Source organism: Panthera uncia, chromosome A2 (genome assembly GCF_023721935.1).
Source record: "Panthera uncia isolate 11264 chromosome A2, Puncia_PCG_1.0, whole genome shotgun sequence".
In the NCBI taxonomy this organism is placed as follows: Eukaryota; Metazoa; Chordata; class Mammalia; order Carnivora; family Felidae; genus Panthera; species Panthera uncia.
Genome location: NC_064816.1, coordinates 110,071,348 through 110,094,751, shown reverse-complemented (window position 1 = coordinate 110,094,751; position 23,404 = coordinate 110,071,348). Strand labels below are relative to the sequence as shown.

The following is a 23,404-nucleotide window of genomic DNA, read 5'->3' as shown; positions in this document are numbered from 1 at the left end:
CCCAGAGCTGGGTGTGTTATCCTTCACATTAGAAAGATGGAACGTTTGAGATAGGAAGTATTAATTAAGAGTCCAAATGAGATTTAAAATAACAGTTCAGGGTTCAAAAAGCAATTTGCCACATTCTCTTCACTTAAAATACTTCATAGTTACTGAATAGGTCTCTGCAAGTTGAGTTTGGGATTTGATTATAAAATCCTCTTCTTATTTGAACAATTACGTTAAATAGTATTTTAATTTTTAACTTGTTCAGAATCATTAAATACTGGTAAACATGGCTGCATATGGTTTAGTGATTGAGAAATTCATTCAGACTGATTCGTAAGCTCTTCTGGTTCCATTGTGTGAACTCAGAGGCATACTCTGATTTCATAGCAGGTAAGTCATTTTCTAGAACTAGGCTCTATTAGCAAGTGATGATAAGGCCCTAAAGAGGTGTTCATGGATACTTTTTTAGAAGGCTGTGAGGGTCTCTGTTACTATTCTGTAGTAGGGAGAATGGTCCCCCAAAGATGAATACATTACTGGGCATCTGCAAACATTGCATTACATGGCAAAAGATATTTTGCAGATATGAGTAAGTCGTCAGACCTGGATTGTCTGTGTGGACCCAGTCTGAATCACATGAGCCCTTAAAAACAAAGAAGTTGGCTGGGCGGTAGTCAAAGAGAAATGGCAGAAGAGAAGGTAAGAAAGAATTCCAAGCACGAAAAGGATTAAGTGTGGCATTGCTAGATGTGAGAAGTAGGATCCCATGTGCAAGGGACTCAGAAACTCAGAGCAGCCGGCCACGTTCTAGCAATGAAACAAGCACCTCAGTTTTACAGACACAAGACCTACATGATGCCAACAACCTGAATGAACCTGGAGGCATATTGTCCCCCAGAGCCTGTGATAAAGAACACGGCTGTGCCCAAACACTGATTTAGGCCTTGTGAGTCTCTAAGGAGACATGTGGCATAGCCTGTGGTATAGTGGTTGAGCCACACTATACCCAGACTCCTGACCTATGGAAGTGTGAGATGATGAATGGATGTCATTTTAAGCCAGTAAATAGGTGGTAGTTTGCAATGACAGAAATATAAAATAAATACACATTCCTCGTTACATACCCATAATTCCTTAATCATAAAGTAGCAGTTAATCTCTCAAAGCTAGTTAAGTTTTTGGATACCTCTGAGGTTTGGAAGCGCATTTCTAAAACTAAATTCTGTCCTTCGTACATTTATGAAATCTCCAGAATTCTGTGAAAATTTAAAAGTTTATTCTTAATACTTGAAGAATTCTGAACATACAAGCACTTTAAACACTCTTCACAACTTTTTGATGAAACCTATCAGTCCCTTTTATGCTAGTTGCAAAGGAGCAGGAACTAGGTGGGTGGAATATAATAAAGCAGAGACAATACTGGTTGTCAAAGAGTGTAATTCAGGTGGGAAGAAGGGGCTTAAGCCTATGGAGTATTAAACAAATTAAGGACTAGATATTTATTTATATAATATTTATTAAGCTCAACTATATTAATTATAATAACATGATGGTAACTAGCACATAGCACTCACTATGTGTCAGGCACTGTTCCAGATGCTTTGGGTGTTAACTAGTGTAATTCTAAAAACAGTCCTCTTGGGGCGCCTGGGTGGCTCAGTCAGTTAAGCGGCTGACTTCGGCTCAGGTCATGATCTCGTGGTCCGTGAGTTCGAGCCCCGCGTCGGGCTCTGTGCTGACAGCTCAGAGCCTGGAGCCTGTTTCAGACTGTGTCTCCCTCTCTCTGACCCTCCCCCGTTCATGCTCTGTCTCTCTCTGTCTCAAAAATAAATAAACGTTAAAAAAAAAATTAAAAACAGTCCTCTGAGGTAGAGGGCTGTTACTCAACCCTGCAAACTGGAATCCTAGAACTCTTCTCAAAGTTGATGTAAAATAAATGGAGATTTCCTTCTGCCGTTTTAGGCTTTTGGATGTTGAGCTCTGAATCTTTTCTTCTAGGAAGCCCTCCCACGTTAGCAATTTTGATAGGTAGACTTTCTGAGTGCAGGGAATTTTAGTTGATCTGAATTCATCCGAATACAAGTCTTTCTAATGTAATATCCGTAGAGATAGGAGACGCCTAGAATTTCTGGGACCTGACTGGTGTTGACAGTTCTACTATATCTGCAGTTGAGAACCTCACCTCCAAAAAACACAATGAGGGGTGCCTGGGTGGCTCAGTTGAGTATCCAACTCTTGATTTTGGCTCAGGTCATGACCTCACAGTTCATGGAATCAAGCCCTGTTTTGGGCTCTTCACTGACAGTGCACAGCCTGTTTGGGATTCTCTCTCTCTCCCTCCCTCTCTCTGCCCCTCCCTCGCTTGTGCATGCACACATGTACTCTCTCACTCAAAATAAATAACATTTTTTTAAAAAAGAAGAAAGAAAATACTCTGCGCTTACCAAAAAATGGAAAAAATGAGACATAAAAACTAAATATTTAATGAAGCAAACGTAATGTTTTATTTCATTAGTATAACTAAAATCAGGATGTCCAACTTGTTTATTTAAAATATATTTCATATATGTGATATTTTTATTTGTCAAGAAATTCGTATTGACCAGCAGTTAGAGCTTTGAGGAAATCTGATCAGAAGTAGTAAGAGCAGTTTTGAAAACTGAAGGAGTAGATACACATGCTTTTCTGAAAAGATGTCAGTGTTCTTAGCTTGCTCTTTTCAGATTTCTTTCAACCAGTACATCTGTAGCTTCTCCTCTGATTTGCACTATGAAATTTATGAGATTTCCAGGAAATGGCCCCCAACAGTTATTTTTCATCTGTTTGTTAAGATTTGTACCACCTTTATCTCTGTTGGGTGGGTTAGATGACGGTGACATCACCTACTGTTGAACTCACAGATACCACTACCTGCAGGAGGCTTATGCTTACTCACTTTTGGTAGTGAGTGATTCTGAAAGGAGACATTCGTCAAACAAATTGTTGGAACAATCCTTTGGTCTGAGTGCTTGATCTTTACCTTCCCCTATAAAGCTGAACCTCATGTGGTAGACCATTTCCACTGTGGATAGCTCTGATTATTTGAAAGTTCTTAGCGCTAAAGCATGCCTTTTTGTAACTTCCCTCCATTGGTCTCAGTTTTACCTTCAACCTTTGAAATATCTGAAGCTTATGATCGTGTTCCGCCTAAGTCTTCTCTGAAGCAACTACAAACACTTCATTTCTATTCTTGATCACAAACATATGTACTAGGGGTGGTACCAAGAGCCAGCGTCAGAATGATGAGCAAAGGAGTTCATTTCAGGGGGCTCGTAATAAACTATTGGGGATCCCAAGTTCACTAGCCTGTGATAATGCTAGAATTGAGGTAAATGTTACTAGAGCATAGGCAGGGAGGAGTTGGTGCCACTGGGGGAGGTGGGTAGCCCTCAAGAGAAGACAGTACCAAAGATGAGACCTGAAGGACAAGAAAGTCATGGTCACACAAGCGTGGAGTTGGAGAGGCATTCCAGACAGAGAGCATCTGAAAAGGCACAGGCCCAGATTGGAGGAAGAGCATGGCCCTTTCAGAGAATTGCAAAAGTTCTGTTGTACTAGGGCCAGAGCATTTTCTTTTTTTCAAACATAGATTTTGAGAGGAGGCATGGAGACAGAGATAATACTGAGGACTAGATCAGAAGACTACTACATATTCCATATTAGACAGTGGACTCTGTCATGGTGTCGTGGGAAAGTATTTGAGGAATTTGTTTTAGCAAGAGATGTAATGTAAAATTTATATTGTAAGATGATTAGTCTTGCTGTAAAGAATGATGGGGTTTGAAGAGAGATAAATTAGGGATTAATTGAATGAAAAAACATGGTGAGCTGAGCTAAGTCAGGGACACCTTACTTTTTGGTTTGAGACCCCGGGGGCATGGTGGTACCATTCACTGATTTGGTGTATGGGACATAGAGCAATTTTATAGAAAATTTTATAGGAAAAAGTGGTAAGAAAGTGACTTCATATTTAGAAATGTTGAGTTTGAGCTACTTGTGGGATATTTAGGTCTAGGAGGTGAATGGATATGGACCTGTAAGGCCCTAGAGATGCAGATCGAATTGAAGCACTGTGAGTAAATGAGATTGCCTATGGAGAATGAACAGAAAGGGAGGATCTAGAGGGATAAGGACAGATCATGAAAGATCATCAACATGTAAAGGTAGAAGAAAAGGAGAGCCTTGAGAGAAGAGAAATCGCAGTCAGAGAGGAAAGAGAAAAACCTTAGAGTATGTGGTGTCATGAAATCACGATGGTTAAGAAGAGAATAGGAAACAGCGTCAAATCCTTCAGAGAGGACCGGGGGAATAAAGGGTGCAGCATTTGCACATTTAGCTACAAGGAGGGGGCTATGCCCCAGTTATCCTCCTGTGGACACTGTCTACTCCTCATGAACCTAAACCGATGATACTCCACACCGAATACATTCCAGATGTTGGTCTTTCTGGATTCTATCAGATTTGGGTTTTGGTTTTTTTTTTTTTTTTTTTGGTGGCCTGAATGTTATCCTTCTTGTAATGTTCCTAAAAACATTGTTACTCATTCTGAGTAACCTCATTTCCATTGTTAATTTACACCATGCTTGTGATCACCTAAAAATTGCCAGATCTTTTTAATGTGAACCTCTGTGAAAGCAGATGTATGCACATGTAGCAGACTTAAATAACAGACTTAAAAACCTAAGTGAAGGACTTGATTCCAGTGCATCTTGTTGTTTTCCGGCCACTTCTCCATACATATTGGTCTCTTGAATGGTCGGTTGTTGTCTAAGCTATAATAAAGTAAATAGGCATATCTGCATATGTTCAACATAAAATTGTGTATAAAAGATTTTTTAGATATCCCTAATGGACTTGAAATAGATGAGTAAGCATATTTTATCATGCCAGCATGCTTAACAAATACATCTTTGATACGGTGACAAAAATGACCAGGAAAACAACTATTGGTAAATAAACTCTTAGGTGGAGAGGAGTAGTGTCTAGACAGATGTATAAATAACCTTCTTAATTTTCTAATTATTGGTTTCTAATTATTGGTTTTCTAATAACAGGTAATCACAAGATTAGCCTTATGTCAGGCTTGTGGCAATATTAGCTCTTCAGAACAAAATAATGAATTTGGAAATAGGAAAACAGTCCTCTGAGGAAAGAACAAAGAAAATTGTAACGTAGTTCTTGGGAGTTCCTTCATAGGACAAAAGTCTAGCCAGCATCAGTGCTCAGTTTGTATCTTATCTAAAAGTGTGTTAATTACTTCAAGAAGCATATTTAGGGGCGCCTGCGTGGCTCAGTCGGTTGAGCGTCCGACTTCGGCTCAGGTCATGATCTCGTGGTCCGTGGGTTCAAGCCCTGCGTCGGGCTCTGTGCTGACAGCTCAGAGCCTGGAGCCTGTTTCGGATTCTGTGTCTCCCTCTCTCTCTGACCCTCCCCCATTCATGCTCTGTCTCTCTCTGTCTCAAAAATAAATAAATGTTAAAAAATTAAAAAAAAAAAGAAGCATATTTATTTGTTTTTTTCTGGAGTCCTTAACGTCCTTACTAGCTTAAGATTTTATAGTGGTTTAAAAAGTGAGTATAATTGGGAATATGACAGGGGAGAAAATTGGATACTGTTTCTTCTTACATTTAATTTAGGGAATTGAGAAAATGGTTTCTGTGTTTTTAAATTTTTTTATGTATTTTTGAGGGAGAGAGAGAGAGCACGAGCAGGGGAGGGCAGAGAGGGAGGGAGACACAGAATCCGAAGCAGGCTCCAGGCTCTGAGCTGTCAGCACAGAGCCCATTACGGGGCTGAACTCACAAACCGTGAGATCATGACCTGAGTTGAAGTGGGAGGCTTAACCGACTGAGCCACCCTGGCTCCCCTCTTTTAAAAACATTTCTATCATGGTATAAAAATTTAAGTGTTTCTAAAATTAATAGATTTACTAAAAACCTTTAGGAAGTCTTTGAATTGGTGATTTATTCAAAGTTAGTTTGTAAGGACTACCCTCTGCTTTTCTAAGACCTTTGCCACAATTGATCTGTCTTTTCACAATGAGCTTCATTCTATCCAGCTTGGTTTTCAAGGGTCTCTTCCTCCATGTCTTCTCAGTTAACCTCTCCCAGAGATCCTCCCTGGCACTCAGAGTTTGCATTTGACACTTTCTGTTGCCTCTTGAGTCTTGGCATTGTTACAAAAATAGCTTCCTTTGGATTTGGGGGCTGAAGGCACTGTTAAAGTGTAAAGGAGAAGAGAAGACAAATTCTTGTTGAATTTCAGGACTATTTTGTGACCAGCCATGCTGGTTATTGAAGACCTTTAAAACAGTGCTTGGGCACCTGGGTTGTGTAATCACACAGTTAAGCAACAGACTCTGAGCTCTGGTTGTGATCTTGTGGTTCATGTGAGATCAAGCTCCATGTTGGGTTCTGTGCTGACAGCATAAAGGCTGCTTGGGATTCATTCTCTCTCTCGCTCTCACTCTCGCTCTCGCTCTGCCCCTCCCCTGTTCATGTGTGCACATGCTGTCTCTCAAAATAAATAAACATTTAAAATGTTGCAACATGTTTCTGATGAGTAACAAGGGGAGAGGGAAAGTTTTGAGATATCTTGGTCCCTTAATTACCTTTGATGTAGATATTCACAAGAGCAAACAAATAGACCCTAAGCTACAGATGAGTTTTGAATTATTTAGTGCTCTTGTGTATTGAGTAAACTATATTTTAATTAAAGTTTAAGGTTTTTAAAAAGTGTCCTTGCAGTTTTCCGTGTACTTGAGTAGTTTGTGTCTGTGAAACTGCTGACGTAGTAACAGAATTTTATCATTTGATTGGATTACAGCATGGTTCTATACCTAAAATACGGGAAAGGCCATGTTCCTTTACAGTGGAATTATATTAGAGGAGAATAACATAAAAAGGAAAGATGGACTGCCCGTTGAAATGACTATAAGATTAAAAGGTTGAGTCTTGGGAAAACTGAGATACCTTACTGAATAGTGATTCTCAGCCTCGGAAACAGCCTGGAATCACTAGGGACCTTTGAAACAACAATAGCAGCAAGTACTGATGCCTGGACTCTCCCCCAAGAGATTCTGACTCATCTGGGGCTCAGTATCAGTAGTTTTTTTTTTAAAGCTCCCCCGGTGATTCTAGTATGCAGTCAGGGTTGGGAACTGCTGAAGTAGATCGATGAAAAGCCAAGCTAGTTAAAGAAAGCATTTCTTAATAAAGCAGTGACTCTATAGCTGTTTGACAAGAGAAAACCTGATGGAAAAAATGAGGGAGGGAACCTTTGAGTGTACAGTTCATAGAGGTGTATCATCTATTACTCAGTTCTGAAATATAAAAGCTCTGAAAAACAAGTTTCTCATAACTGGGTGACAAAGTCTAAACTGCACCGAACATCCTGAGGCTTTTTCTAATCTTCTGTTGCCTCATTTGGTATGAATAATGATGCATTTCATTGCAGATATATATTCGTGCGTCTGATTTCTGATTACATGTTGCCACCCTGGACCTTGCTGAGGATGTGACATAGATAGGATCCCTTTCTGAAATGTATAAAGGTTTCAATTCTGAAGTACATCTCGCCACAAGGGCTTCAGGTCATAGTGGGGAAGCGTTACGATAGACAAGGCCAAGGTAGTATTTGTCCACTTCTATCTACTGCCTGGGCAGTGGTTTAGTGCCCACATTAAATAAAAACAATGACGTGTATCAGAATGTGGCTCTTGGCTCTGCATGTGTATCTGTATTTTTTTGATGTTTATATTTGTATTTATTTACTTTGGGAGAGAGAGAGAGAAAGAGAGCATGAACAGGGGAGGAGCAGAGAGGGAGAGAGAGAGTCCCAAGTGACTTTGTGCTGTCACACAGAGCCCATTGCAGGGCTCGAGCTCACCAACTGTAGGATCACGAACTGAGCCAAAATCGAGGGTCTGATGCTCAACTGACTGAGCCACCCAGGTGCTCCTGCAAGTGTATTTCTTGAGCCTGATATAGGAAGAGGGTTCACTGTAGTCACAGTGAGAGAAACTAAGGTTAACTAACAACACAAGTAAATAAATTAAAAAAAATAACCTTTTTCTTGTAAAAGACTCCTGGGTATAACAAACTGCCTCAAAATTTAGTGATTTAAAACTATACATTTATTATCTCAAATAGTTCCTGGGGGTGCCTGATTAAGCATCCAACTCTCGATTCCAGCTCAGGTCATGATCTCACAGTTTGTGTGTTTGAGCCCAGTGTTGGTCTCTACGCTGACATCATGGAGCCTGCTTGAGATTCTCTGTCCCCTGTCTCCCTCCCTCTGCCCTACTCCTGTCTGTCTGTCTGTCTGTCTCTCTCTCTCTCTCTCTCTCTCAAACATAAATAAAAAAAAACATTATTAAAAAACCCACAAAAAGCCAGTTCCTGAATGTCAGGAATTCGGGAGCATATTATAGCTGGATGCTGTAATATGAGCAGGATGGCTTTTGCTCAGGATCTCTCAGGAAGTTGTCCAAATGTGGGCTAGGGTCCTGGCCATCTGAAGCCTAGACTGGTGCTGGAACATGGGATTGCTTGTTCAGGGCCAACCAGTCCTTTATTAGTACTTAAATAAAATTCTAGTTTCTGTTTCTGCAGCTTCTCAAAGTTTTAGTTTTCAACACAATAATATTTGCATAGGAGGCTCCGAGTCCCGCTCATATTCTTTTCTGAAAATTCCTGCTGGGAGTAGCTTATTAGTGGGGAATGTCTTCTCTTTGCATTTTTCTCTCCCCTAGGTCCTTTCTAGGTTTTTTTGTTTGTTTGTTTTTTGGTTTTTGGTTTTTTTTGGTTAAAGATTACTTATGCATCCACCTCCTGTGGGTCAATGAATGATTGCTGATTCTTGCTACCATAAAAAGACAAACAGGTCCCTGCCTCAGTAGAACTTCCATGCAGAAGATAGGAATTAGTCATTCATTTGAAAATGATTAAATACATGCCAGTGTGCTTTAAAAAAAAAAAAAAAAAAGGTTCTGTTAAGATGCTATAGGAAGCTGCAATAAGATCTTAGCTAGTTTGTGTTTTTGCTTGATCTGCACTTTGTCCTTTTTGTTTTGTAGGAAGAATACCTAACCTTGGGTTTTTTATCAAAAACCTCCATCCTGGAGCAGAAACAGGGAAGCTATTACACACCCCACTCCGCGTAAAACACTCTTACATCCTCCCTGATGGCAGACATTCAGGGGATTTAGTGTAGTTCTATAGAGTAATCTCATTTACTTAAAAAAATTTTTTTTAAACTCAGATTTCTTCTCCATTCACCTGTGAAATTCTTGTCTCTCTCACTGGCCTCTCTCCTCTCTTCCAGCTCTGCCAAAGTGTTGTGTCAGTTTCTTATGTACCCTGTTCTTCCCTTTCTTGCCCCACCAAATCTTTGAAAAGATGAGATACCATAGGAAGTTGGGAATCTAATCCCTTCGTTTTTTTGAGCTCTTTATATTTTGAGATTTATTTCTAATTAGAGAAAGAAAAACTGAATATCTGTGAATTTCAGGTATGGAAAATTGACTTCCTGTCCCTGAGCCACGATGGGATCTTCCCTGGGAGGTTGTAAAATCAGGAAGCCATTGACAAGATCCCGGTTTATTGTCTGCATCTTTGCCCCCACCCCTGAGAATTTGTGACACTGTGAGAGAGGAAAATCCCGAATAGAGAGGGTCATATTACAATAAAACTTATAAACAACTTCAAATATGTAAAGGATGCAATAAATGGTGTTTTCATTTGTGACTGTTTTTATTTGACTACCCACGCAAGTATTTGTAAAGGATTTTTGGTGGTCATGTATCCTTTTTCCCCTTGGCCCTCTTTTTCTCCTGAAGTTCTTTTTTTTTTTCTGTTTTAAGTTTGTTGTTTATGTCATGAGAAAGAGAGAGAACGAGAGCATGTGCAAGCAGGGGAGGGGCAGAGAGAGAGGGAGAGAGAGAATCCCAAGCAGGTTCTGCACTGCCAGTTCAGAGCCCAACACAGAGCTCAAACCCATGAATTGCACGAGATCATGACCTGAGCCAAAATCAAGAGTCAGACACTTAACCAACTGACCTACCCAGGTGCCCGTTCCCTACATTTTTCAACCGCAAATTTTCCTACTATGAGCATTTTCAGAGCTGACATCCCATGGTTGGAGAGGGACTGATGGTCTTCTCATTACTGAATAATTTTCCAGAGAGAGTCTTAAGGTATCATAGAAGGGGCTAAATCAAGAATATACCCTTTTTGCATGGCCCGTGTACTAGCCAGACAGGGAAAACACAGCGGTAAAGCAGTAGTGAAGGAAGCTGCCTTCCTCTTGTGGTGATGCCTAGCCATCGTGAAAGCAGTTCACAGTGGAGTCCCAGAGTATAGCGTATATATCTACTTTCGCCTTCAAATAAATGAATACATATTAGATCAATTTTAATAGCAAATCTTCTGTAACCTTGAACTTGTGAGTTCTCCCTATAAAATGTCATTAGTGTAATGTATTAAGCTTCAGGACACTTCCAAACTCACCAGCACTTCCAAACACATGAATGCACATACACTTCTAAGCTTAATCCTAGAGAGGAATGAGCTTGCTCATTATGGAATTTTTGTTGCTGCTAAACATAGATATCCCAAAGATTATCTTCATGGTATCTTTTTTTTTTTTTTGGGGGGGGGGTATTTTTGAAAGTGTTATGTGAAGTGAAGTGAAGTTAAAGTGAAAATGTTATTTTTGAAAGTGACTATGGTTGGGGTTCTTGGTGGCTTAGTAAGATAAGTGTCTGACTTCAGCTCAGGTCATGATCTCACAGTCTGTGAGTTCGATCCCCGCATCGGTCTCTGTGCTGACAGCTCAGAGCCTGGAGCCTGCTTCAGATTCTGTGTCTCCCCCTCTCTCTGCCCCTCCCTCACTTGTGCTCTTCTCTCAAAAATAAATAAAAACATTAAAATTTTTTTTTTAAAGTGACTATGGTTATTTTTGTTTTAATGTTTATTTTTTGAGAGGGAACAAATGGGGGACGGGCAGAGGTGGGGGGGACAGAGGATCTGAAATGGGCTCTGCTCCAGGAGCAGAGAACCCAACATGGGGCTGAACCCACAAACCATGATATCATGACCTGAGCCAAAGTCGGACACCCAACTGACCAAGACACCCAGGTGCCCCAAAAGTAACTGTGGTTATCGTTTTTGGTTTTGTTTTATGTTCCTCTTTGAGAATGCTTTTAGGAAAGGACTTAAGCATTCAAAGTGTGGGGTGGTGGAGAGAGACAGTGAGCAACCAAAAATCTGGACAAATAAGTGGGGTTGAAGGCACTTATTAAAGTTCATTTTGTCTATTTCCATTTCACTGAGTGAATGACACTTACTTTTATGTGGCATATTTTCCAAAATGGTTGCTGTAAACCTGTCAGACTTGAAGTGAACATTGATTGTGTTTGAGTAGAGATCCAATTACACCAGGATCATCTATTTTAACGTTTCTAGAATTTCTGTGTAAGCTAGAATCTTTGAGGGATAAATAGTATTTAGTATCTTTGCCAAGGTATCTTGCGTGTTTTAATAATTTGTTATTTGAATTATTTCTGAATGTTTTATAATTACAGTTTTGAGGCTCTTCCCTTCATCACAGCAAAACTGCCAATGTTTCACAATGTATACGTTGTGGCAACTGTGTAATTTATTTTAAGTCAATATGATTCTTTGAGATTTTTGACCTAAAATTCCTTTGCAGAGGTTTTTCCATCCTACTAAAAACAAACAAAAGCCAAAAAAGTGACAGCAAACATAACTTTAATTGCAATAACTCTTGATTTTGGTGCATACCCAAACACAAAGTACTGCTTTTGATAGCTTCATTTTTCTTGTCCTAATTTGATTTTTTACCCCCCTAATATCAGGTGCAGAGAGAGCTTGCAGCTGTGATTGCTTTGAAAGCAAGGAAGTCTGGTGAGTAGTCCTTCCTGGGGCTGAGCTAATCTCAGGAAGTTTTGATGCAGAATGCAAAAAAGTATCACTATTTGTTTTCAAAATTATATACTCTCCCATTGAAACAGCATAAGCTACTATATGTCGTTCTTTAAAATTTTACTGCCTTGTTTTATTTCATATTTCAAGGAAAAATGAAATTAAAAATAAATGTTTGTAGTCCATTGCAACTATGAAAAAAGTGTAAGTACACAACCCAAGAAAGCAAACCACATTGTATTTACCTACCATAATGACAGAGTAAACTAACATAAAGGTGGTCTCTGTTTAAGGGTATGTTTTTCATCTCAAAGTAGTTTCTTCTAAAAAGATTTGTGTAATGCCATTTAAAAGCAAGCATTTCATGTAAGACTAATTGAGTGGATCTGATCCCTAATACCTGTAGGATATGATGTGGAAGCGATATGTGGAGAGAAAAAGGGAGCTTTCAAATACATTTTGAAAGAGAGAAAGCCATACTCTGCTGAAATTCAATATGAGATGGAGACTCGCTGAAGTAGAAAAACACTTAAGAGGAGTATCAGAAGGAGGCATCCTTTGCTGTTCAGAGGGAGGAGATCAATGCTGAATAGCATGACAAACACAAGGGAGATGCTTCTTGGGTCACGGTAAACTGGAATAGGACTTTGCAGACAGAAAGACTATGAAAAAAATTGAAGAAATAAATGGAACAGAAATATTGTGAGAACACAAACCATCCATTTTACATCTTTCTTTTTCCAATTAGAAACTCTAAGGAGAAAAAAAAGAAACTCTAGGAATTTGCTTTTCTCACAGTTAGGTTTTGAATCAAACGCACCTTAGTATGAATGAGCTTATTATATTTATACTATTTTCTTTGCTGATTTGGCTGATGTGGAGGACACAGAGACTGCATGCTATAAAGTTAGAGAGAAGGATGCAGAGAACAGTGATCTTGACCCCCCAGGATAGTGAACAGAAAGTACAGCCTGAATAGGGCTCCTAAGTGCCGGCATCCGAACTTGGCTATTTGCATAGGTGGAGACCAAGATGGAGAAAAGACATCAATATAAAGGTTTTGGGAGGGAGGGCCTAGAAATTAATGTGCTAGAGCTGTTGTTGTTTCCTGGCATCATAAGAAGACAAAACTTACAGTCTGTTTGAGTTGGAATGGCAGTGTCGGGAATTTTTTTTTTTCAAGTTTCAGAAAAAGTTAAGGGAAATAATTAACTTCCAGGGTGTCATGGCTGGAGAAAAAAAATAGATAGGGAGGCTGGAGAAGAGGGGTTGCTAATATGCACAAAGTGCGATGGGAAGGCCTCTGGTAGGGGGCATTTGAGCAAGACCTGAAGGCAGTGAAGGGGTGGGACATGTGGCCATCGGAACAAGTGCCTTTGGGCACAGGGGTGCAAAATGTGTTTGGGGAACAGTAAAGAGGTGTGAGTGGCTGGACCCAGGTGAACAAGGAGAAAAGAGGTAAGTTTTGGATGTCAAGCTAAGAAGTTTGATTTTCTGGAGGTGAAGAGAAGTAAGCAAGACCTCTATAGGTTAGATTGTGCAAAATAAAAGTTTTGGTGTGAAGTTAATTTTATTATTCCTTGATGTGGCTGTATGAAGTTGGACCTGTTTTGCTTACTTAATTGATGTGTGGAGCTTGGAGTGTGAACACAACTTGGGCAGCTGCTCAGGACAGTGAAATGGTCTTTCACACGTGCACAAATGTTGGGGACGATGCATGTGAAGATTCAGGTAGAAGGAATCCATTGCATTTTTTTAAGAAGTAAGAAATTACAAACAATCCCTAAGTCCTCATAATAAAGAAATAAGAAAATTGAGAAGTACAATGGAATGTTTAAACAGCTTGTAAAATGATATTTTGAAGAATTGATACAGTATTCATTGCCAAAAACTGTATGTAATGAGCATACATTTCTTCTTTTCATAATAAAAATAGTTTTGATTATCTTTTTCTTACTATTACAGTATAGCATGCTCATTGAAAAAACTTTGCTAATAAATGAGCGTATGAAGAAAGTGAAAAATCACTCATTATCTCACCAACAGAGATAACCACTGTTACTTTTCTTGTATATGTTTCCAGATGTTTCTGTATTAGTATGTAGATACTATATTATTATATATTAATATGCAGATTTGATAAAATTGGGATCATTTTATCTGCATTCTTTTTTTTGAGGTAATTATATGTTCATATGCAGCTGTAAGAAATAATACAGAGACCCCACATTTCCTTTTTCCAGTTTCACCTAACAATATTTGGCAAAACTATAGAACAATATCACAACCAGGATATTGACTCTGATACAGAATATTTCTTCCATCACTACAAGGATCCCTCTTGTTGCTCTTGGGTAGCTACACTGACTTTCTTCCTACCCTTTCTACCCCCTTAACCCATGGCAATTATTAATCTGTTCTCTATTTGTATAGGTTTTGTCCCTTCAAAAACATTATATAAATGAATCATACAGTGTATAACCATTTGGAAATATCTCTTTTCACTTGCCATAATTCTCTGGAGATTCATTCAGGTTGCTGTACATCAGTAGTTCATTACTTTTTATTGCTGTAGAGTATTCCACCATAGGAGTGTATGTCAGTATGTTTACCATTCACCCATTGAAGGACATCTGGGTTGTTTGCAGTGTGGGACTATTATCAATTAAACTGCATCTGCAAACATTCATGAATAGGTTTTTATGTGAACCTACGTCTTCATTTCTCTGGAACAAATGCCGATGAGTACGGTCGCTCGGTTGTTGGGTAGTTGCATGTTTAGTTTTTTAAGAAACTACCGAGCTGTTTTTCAGAGCAGCTATACCATTTTGCGTTCTTGCTAGCAATGTGTAAGTGATCCAGCTTCTCCACATCCTTGTCAGAATTTGGTATTGTCACTGGTTTTTATTTTAACCATTCTAATAGGCATGAAGTGATATCTCACTTTTTGCATTTCCCTAATAGCTAATTTTTTAGTTTTTGTGTAAGGTGTAAGACTTAGGTCGGAGGGTTTTTGTTTTGGTTTGGTTTGTTTTTTTGTTTTTGTTTTTGTTTTTGTCGGTTTTTTTTTTTTTTTGGCTTATTAATGTCCAGTTGCCCCATCACCATTTGTTGAAGAGACCATCTTTCTTAAATTGAATTGCTTTTATGCCTTTGTGTGGATATATTTCCAGGTTATCTGTTCTTCTCCATTGAACAGATTCTGTTGGTATCCACCAGGCTTGATTACTGTAGCTATATATAATCTACTTTGTACAGGATTCATTTGCATGTCAATAATATGAATCTATATCTTCAGTTTCATTAGCTATATATACTATAAAATTCATTTAACTAATTCTTTGTTGTATATTTAGGGTTTTTCTCCCTGTCCTAAATAACAATAGAAGGACCTAAGGATATATTCTTAGACTTGTATCATTTTTCCCTTTTCTAATTATTTTCTATAATAAATTACTAAAAATGGAATAGATAGGCTGATAGCTAGGTGTAGACAGTGTTAAAGTTTGGTTTTTCACATTCAGGACTTTAAGTCCTCTGGAATTTTTTTTGTATATGATGTCTGGTAGAAATCAAGTTTTATGTTTTCTTTATGCTAAGTCAGTCACCCCAGTAGCATCCATTGGGTATGATGCCAACTCCATCATATATGAAATTCATATATATTGTTTCAGTTATCAAAGCTTTATAATAAGACTTTTTCCAGGGTGGGGATAAGGCAAATCTCTTCTTACCTTTCTTGTTCTCATAGTTTTATTTGGCCAGGTTCCGTGAAATCTGATACAGGAATATTTTAAAGTATATCACATTTATAGATCATTAGATACATTTGACACTTTGGAAAGAAGCGTTTCCATTCAAGAACTTAGGATATCTTTTCTCATTTTTTCAAATTTTCAATCCTGCTAAAAAAAATTCTCCATAAAGGCCAGCCATGCACATTTTGTTTGTATTTTTAGTTACCTTGTGATTTTGGTTACTATTGTAAACGAACTGTTTCTCTCTGTATCTCTCTTTCAATTCTCTTCTGTGATGGTTTCTCAAGTCTTTATCTTTCATGACACTTGTGTTTTAAAAGCTGTACTTTTTACGGAAGTTTTGGGTTCACAGAAAAATTGAGCAGAAAGGACACAGAGCTATATGGGAGCTCTACCCCTACCGATACACAGCCTCCCCTACTATCAGTAGCTCAGAGTGGTGCATTTGTTACAATCGGTGAACCTACACTGATACATTATTACTACCCAAAGTCTCTAGTTTGCATTAGGGTTCAGTCTCTATTGTACATTTTATGGGTTTGGGCAAAGGTATAATGATATATATCTACCATTACAGTATCATACAAAATAGTTTCACTACCCTAAGAATCCTCTGTGTTTCACCTATTTCTTTGTTTCTCCCAAACCCTGGCCACTACTCCTCTTTTACTGTTTTCATAGTCTTGCCTTTGCCAGAATGTCATATAGTTGTATTCATAGAGTATGCAGCCTTTTCAGATTGGCTCCTTTTGCCTAGTTAGTAATTCGCATTTAAGATTGCTTCATGACTTCATGGCTTGATAGCTAATTTCTTTTTAGCACTCAGTAATATTCCATTGTCTGTGTCTTCCACAGTTTATTTATCCGTTCATCTATTGAAGGGCATCTTGGTTGCTTCCTAGTTTGGGCAATTATAAATAAAGCTGTTATAAACATCACTGAGCAGGTTTCTGTGTAGATGTAGACTTTCAACTTCTTTGTATAAATATCAAGGAGCACAATTTCTGGATGCTGTGGAAAGAATATGGTTCGTTTTATAAGAAACCGCCAAACTGCCTGCTAAAGTGACTAATGCCATTTTGCATTCCCACCAGCAACGCATGAGAGTTACCGTTGCTCCGTTCTTTACCAGCATTTTGTTGCTGTCAGTGTTCTGGACTTTGGCCACGCTAATAGTTGTGTGGTGGCAACTCGTTGTTGTTTTAATTTGTGTTTTCCTGATGACACAAGATGTGGAGCAGCTTTCTACATGCTTATTTGCCATCTGTATACCTTTGGTGAAGTGTCTGTTAAGGTCTTTGGCCCACTTTTTAGTGAGATTTTTTTTTTTTTTTTTGAGTTTCAAGAGTTCTTTGTATATTTTGAGGGACAGTTCTTTTTCAGATGTCTGTTTTGAAAATATTTTCTCCTAGTCTGTGGCTTGTCTTCTCATTCTCTTTCCATTGTCTTTTGAAGAGCAGATATTTTTAATTTCAGTGAAGCCAAGCTTATCTTTGTTTCATGGAATCATGTCTTTGGTGTTGTATCTAAAAGGTCATGCCATAGTCAAGGTCGTCTAAATTTTCTCCTCTGTCACATTCTAGGAATTCTGTACTTTTGCATTTTTTATTCTAGGAATTCTGTACTTTTGCGTTTTTTTATTAGATCTTTGATCCATTTTTGAGTTAATTTTTTAAAGTTTATTTATTTATTTTGAGAGAGAGAGCTAGAGAGCATGTGTGTGAGTGGAGGAGGGGAAGAGAACCAGAATCCTAAGCAGGCTCCGCACTGTGAGATCATGACCAGAGCCGAAACCAAGAGTTGGACACTTAAGCAGCTGAGCCACGCAGGTGCCCCTTGAGTTAATTTTTGTGAAAGGTGTCAGGACTGTGTCTGGGTTCATTTTTTTGCATGCGAATGTCTAGTTGTTCCAGCATCGCTTGTTGAAAAGACTCTCTTTTATCTGTTACATTTCCTCTGCTCCTTTGTCAAAGATACTGATTTGTGGGGGTCTATTTCTAGGCTCTTTGCTCTATTCCATTGATCTATTTCTCTATTATTTAGACAATACTCCACTGTCTTGATTACCGTAGCTGTATAGTAAGTGTTGACATCATGTAGTGTCAGTCATCCAACTTTGTCCTTCTTTAATACTGTGTTGGCTCTTCTGGGTCTTTCCCCTCCATATAAACTTTGGAATAAGTTTGTTGATATCCACATCTATATTTGTTGTCTTTTATAATTGGTATTTTTTGCTGCATGAGAACCCTTGATTTTGTGTCTAGCAAAAGTATTGAACTCAAATGAATTCTAATAGCTTGTTTTAAAATGATCTTGGATTTCCTATATGGGCAAATACATCACCTATCAATAATGACTAGTTTGTCTCCATCTCACCAGTCCAAATAACCCATTTTTATCTTGTACTATTTCATTAGCCAGTGTCCTCCAGTATAAGGCTGACTAATGTCGTTGGTAGTTGGCATTCTTATTTTATCCCTGACTTTATTTTAAAGTTTATTTTTATTTATTTATTTTTTGAGACAGAGAGTGCAAACAGAAGAGGGGCAGAGAAAGAAGGAGACAGAATCCTAAGCAGGCTCCGCACCATCAGCACAGAGTCTGATGTAGGGCCCGAACTCATGAACGTGAGATCATGAGCTGAGCCAAAGTCAAGAGTCAGACATTTAACCGACTGAGCCACCCAGGCACCCTTTTCCCTGACTTTAACTGAATATAATATTTTTTACTTAGAAAAGTAACGTGAGTGAATGAGATTGTTTTAGAGAAAAACAAAGATGTTTCTCTCGTACACCTCAAACAAATTTGGTAAGCAGTCTTGGGACAGAAATAACCAACAAGTTGTATATTAAAATATTCAAATAATCCAAATATGAAAGTAGTAGAGATACTTACCTGTTTCACTCTATACTCTCACTTCTTGAGTTGGCACTGACTGTAGATGAAAAATAACAATGACAAGATATAAGAGAGGCTGCCCTAGGTGTTGCATTCATTCATGCCTTTTGCAGATTCTAATTTGACACCTACTGTATGCCAGGTACAGTGTAAGATGCGAGGATACAATAGCAAAGATAAATATGGCCCCTGCTGTTATTAAATTACAACATGTTTCATAAATGAAAACCATTAATGAGTCACTCACTGTTTGAAAAAGAAAAACTTATTACTGTGTAGTTAGGAGGTGAAAAAAATTCAGAGACATTAAGCATAGCCTTAATTAAAATAGAGTTCCAGCTGCAGAATGGTACTTTCTGTGTATGCTTGATGTTGTTTTCTAAAACTATTTTGAGGGTTTCTTTTTTTAAGGAAGAAGAAAAAAGAAGTTGGTATATATCTAACAAAAATATTAAAATGATAGTTGACACATCTGGGGCATGACAGAAGGAATTGATTACCCTAATATCTTATGTCTTGCAGTAAAACTGTTAATTAGGGCTCAGGTGGTCATACCAGATTTATGTCTCATTGGCAAGGGCTATTAAAACAAGAATTCGTATAAAGCAAAAGTTTTTGATTTCAGCAAACTGTACAAACAGAAATAAAAGTAATGGCCAATCAATAGATTATATAAATGATTCAAGACTCTAGCTTAGTAAAAAATCCATTTTGTTGTAATTTTCTAAAAGGGCATTAGGATGTGCCTTTAAACAGTTTTCTCCAAATGCTAACCTTAGCAAGCGTGAATTGCATTTTAAGGCTTCAGGAGATTTACAAGAATTAGCCCAGATATCCTTGCACTTTTTGTTCAATTGCTTCTTCTGCTGCTAATGTTAGCTAATTAGAGTCTTGGGAGATATGTTTTTTCCCTTTTCTAGGAATCCACAGCCAAAGCACTTTTAGCTCTCATTATCTTTAGATCATAGGAAATTGTGCCATGGTGGGCTTCTATTTCTGGAAAGCCAGAAATACCATATTGGTAAATCTCCTTGGCAGTTGTTATATTTTACTCTGTCTACTTAGTCCATCACTAGTTAAGTGCTTTAAAACTAAGTATCTAGGATATTAAAGTTTGGAAAAGAAAGAAAGGGGTTCTAGGCTCTGTTTATGCCATTGACTGTCACTGCGACCTTAGCAAAGTGATTGCAATTTGTATCATGAAGAGATTGGCATACAATCTGATAACCTTAGAGATTCCTTTCAGCTCTAATATTTAATTTAGCGATAAATACTCTTTTTATTAATGACCTTAGTTATCCTTAATGGAGTCACAACCTTGGAAATATTTTATTCGGGACTCTTAGGTGCAGGTGCTAAAAAACAGACTGAAAACCACAAAGGGAATGTATTAGTTTAGAGGATCTATAGAGTTAATTGCAGAAAGGGAGAAGGTCTTTCCTGGTAGTCCCAACCAAAGTCCTGGTGGGGACCTTTGGAAGAATGACATGCCTGTCTCTGGAGCAGGAGAAGCATGGCAGGGGTGGCTGGAGAGGTCAGGACACCCCCACCCAAGACACATGGACTGAGGCTAGGATAGATGTGGCCCCTCAGAGAAAACCAGCAGTAGCAGGAGTGGCTGGTAAGCAAGCACAACATGGGCTCACCACAGGAGGCATTGTGTTGCATCTCAGCCTCAAGATTTAGAGAGGAAATGATGTGCTTGGGATCACTTAGGCTGGAAAGCCTGCAGTCAGAATGCAGTCAGAAAAACCCAAGTTTTTCAACAACCAGTCTCTAGGTTTTCCGGCTACCCTATGCCCCCTTCCTCGTTAGTAATTTTCTGGATTATGAGAGTAAAGATGTGATTTGTGAAAAGATATTCCCATTTTCCATGTTTGTTCCTGGAATGGAAAAGACCTGATTAAAAGCTCATACACTTTCCAAGTAGCAGATAGCATTTTTTATTGTCTCTTTCCAGGATAAATCAGCTAGGGATTCACGTTGAGGTGTTATTTGTGTACCGAGATAGTGTATGATTTCTTTGGGAGAGTAAAATATATATAACATAAAATAGGATAAAATAGCTACACTCTATTGTGTTTAATTTTAGCTTTTTAATAAACATTTTTATAGGCTTTAATAGAATTAAATGAAAGGGAAGCCAGTGTTTTACATTGAAGTTAAATTGTCTCACCTAGCCTTCTTGGATCCTCATGTTTGTTTTATCATCTTTGGATACTATATTCAAGCTTAATTAGGCATTTGAATAGGTGTGTGATTTCAACAACTTGCTTACTACTATTCTCGCCTTGCAACGAACTCTGCGCAGAACGCATTCAAGCGGGCAACCCCTGGGTCAGGTAATCAGGTCAGACGGGTTGAAGGTCTTTTTATCACTCTGGTAATCTGGTTCAATTGCCAGCTTTGAAGATCTACTGTTAGTAACAATCACTGGTCATCAGCCATACTTAGTAGGAAATTTTAGCAGTTTTAAGCCTCCTTCTTAAGAATATGTCTGTAAAACTGGAGGAAATGAAATGTTGACAGGAAGCTCTGATGTGAGTGAGGTTTGAGGTCTACTACAGTTGAAAAGACATATTCTTCTTCAGAGCCGAAGCATTACAAAGACCAGAGAGTCCTGTTGCTTTGTCACGAGAAGTGAAATAGATTGATTATTTTTTAACAGTAGAGAATAAGGCTTTTTCTTTGGCACATTTAGAAGAAAAAAATAACCATGAAACCTATGGAATGGCTCTGACTTTTATGGTCCTCTAAATTTTCACTTTGCATTTTTAGTTGACAGATTTCTTCTTTTAATAGAGAACCTTGTTTGACTTGACTCTTTCCCTTTTATAAACACATAGCTCATATATAAGAGAACGTACGATAATATGGGACTTTAGAGTAGACGTTAATAATAAAGTCAGGGGCCAGCAAAGACCGCTTCACATCCTAGTACACAGTTCTTGCTGTGTCAGACTCTTTCTGCCTTTCTGGTTTTCTGTGATATTTTATGTTGAAAATTGAAACCTTATATCTCTAGTGATCTTCTCTTACTTGTTTTTTCATCTCATCTCTGAGTGCTCTAATGAATGTTTGAGCTAAAAAGGACTAGAATGACAGAAGTCTGTTGCCTATATTTTAAGTAATTAAGATATTCTTAGTTTTTACTGATAGTTTCAACTGCTGAAGTTTTCTTAAGTTTTCCATAGCCTGTCCTCTAAGGATGCACCTTGTTCTCTCACAGTGGAGATTTCCACATGGTTTGTTTTTTTGTCCTTTTCTTCTTTGCCACCTCTTGGATGCTATGCCGGCCAGTGGCCATCGCTCTCATTTGTGGTCAGCACAGACCTACACTGACTGTCTTGTAACCCCACTGAATGTGGTGTTAAGCATTTGTCAACTAAGAGGAAAGAAGCAGTATGTGTTTTCCCCTAAAATAGTCAACACAACATTGTGGTCTTCCTGATTGATTGATGATGTAGGATGTTTTCCCTAGAAGAGAGTGCTTTGCCTAACACCATACTGATTGTTGAAGCTTGTAAAATCTCTCTCCTCCTTTGGTGCTATAATAACTCCTTGTTCTAACATTTCCAGACACTGTTCTTCTGTCCCTGCTTGCTGACAGGTTTTGTATGTTCACATCCCATCTCCACTAGTGCATGATGGTATCAGAGATCAATTCAGTGGTTGACAGGTTATATATTCCTTTTTTTTTAAAGACATAAAACCGTAATAAGAATCTTAATACGGTAGTTATCAATGCAGTGTGAAGTTAAAGGATCTTTGAAAATGTAAAACTCTTGCAATCAAGAAAATAATAGCATTGGTAAAACCCAGGACCGATTGAAAATGCTTGCAGCAGATGCTTTGTAAATTTTTCTAACTCTCCCACTGGGATACAAAGAAAATTGCCTTAAAAAAAAAAATCCCGTGACACTGCCTTTTGTAATTAGAGCTATTAAGTCAAAATGATAAATAACCATTCGATGGCATACTATAAAAGAAAATAGCCCTTTGCCCTGATTTCTCCTTGAATAGCAAGAGATCTGAGAGTATTGAGGTTGGGTTCCTTTAACCCTGAATATTGTTTAGAATGTAGGAAAGCAAGCAAGCGGATTTTCTTTTTCATCCTTCAACATGGTCGTGTCCATTAGGATAGTAAGTGAAACTGGTTTGCCAAGGAGGTGAATGATTAAAACCACAACAGAGTGTGCCCCAGAATTCTAGGTTTTCGTTTTCTTTTTTTTTTTATTTTTTTTTTAAATTTTTTTTTTCAACATTTTTTCTTTATTTTTGGGACAGAGAGAGACAGAGCATGAACGGGGGAGGGGCAGAGAGAGAGGGAGACACAGAATCGGAAACAGGCTCCAGGCTCTGAGCCATCAGCCCAGAGCCTGACGCGGGGCTCGAACTCACGGACCGCGAGATCATGACCTGGCTGAAGTCGGACGCTTAACCGACTGCGCCACCCAGGCGCCCCTAGGTTTTCGTTTTCAAAACAAAGTGCTGTGGGTCACTTCAGTGACGGTATGTAATGCTTATTATAAGGCTCCATAGACAAAGGTAATTATCTCTGAATGGGCGCTTGTCCCTGGTTTAGAGATCAGACACTGGGAAGGAGAACTAACGGAGCACTGATGGCCCCTGTCCCCCAAAATGTGAGGGCTCACAGACCAGGCTGTTGTCTCCTGGGGTCCAGGACAACGATTATATGTCATTCAGATTTTTACCTGTTAGTGCCTATGTTTTGTAAATGTTGCCAAACCTCCCTGAGGTTTGGAGCAGAGAGAT

The 23,404-nt window shown here is 38.5% G+C and overlaps 1 protein-coding gene across 2 annotated transcripts in view; it reads left to right on the top strand.

Moving 5' to 3' along the window:
• Positions 1-23,404, top strand: part of RAPGEF5 (Rap guanine nucleotide exchange factor 5) — a 225,900-nt gene that overhangs the window by 74,612 nt on the left and 127,884 nt on the right. For both annotated transcript variants that reach the window (XM_049642887.1, XM_049642886.1), the window contains exon 7: positions 11,906-11,954. In XM_049642887.1, coding sequence (XP_049498844.1) covers positions 11,906-11,954 — 49 coding nt within the window. The remainder of the gene's footprint in view (positions 1-11,905; positions 11,955-23,404) is intronic.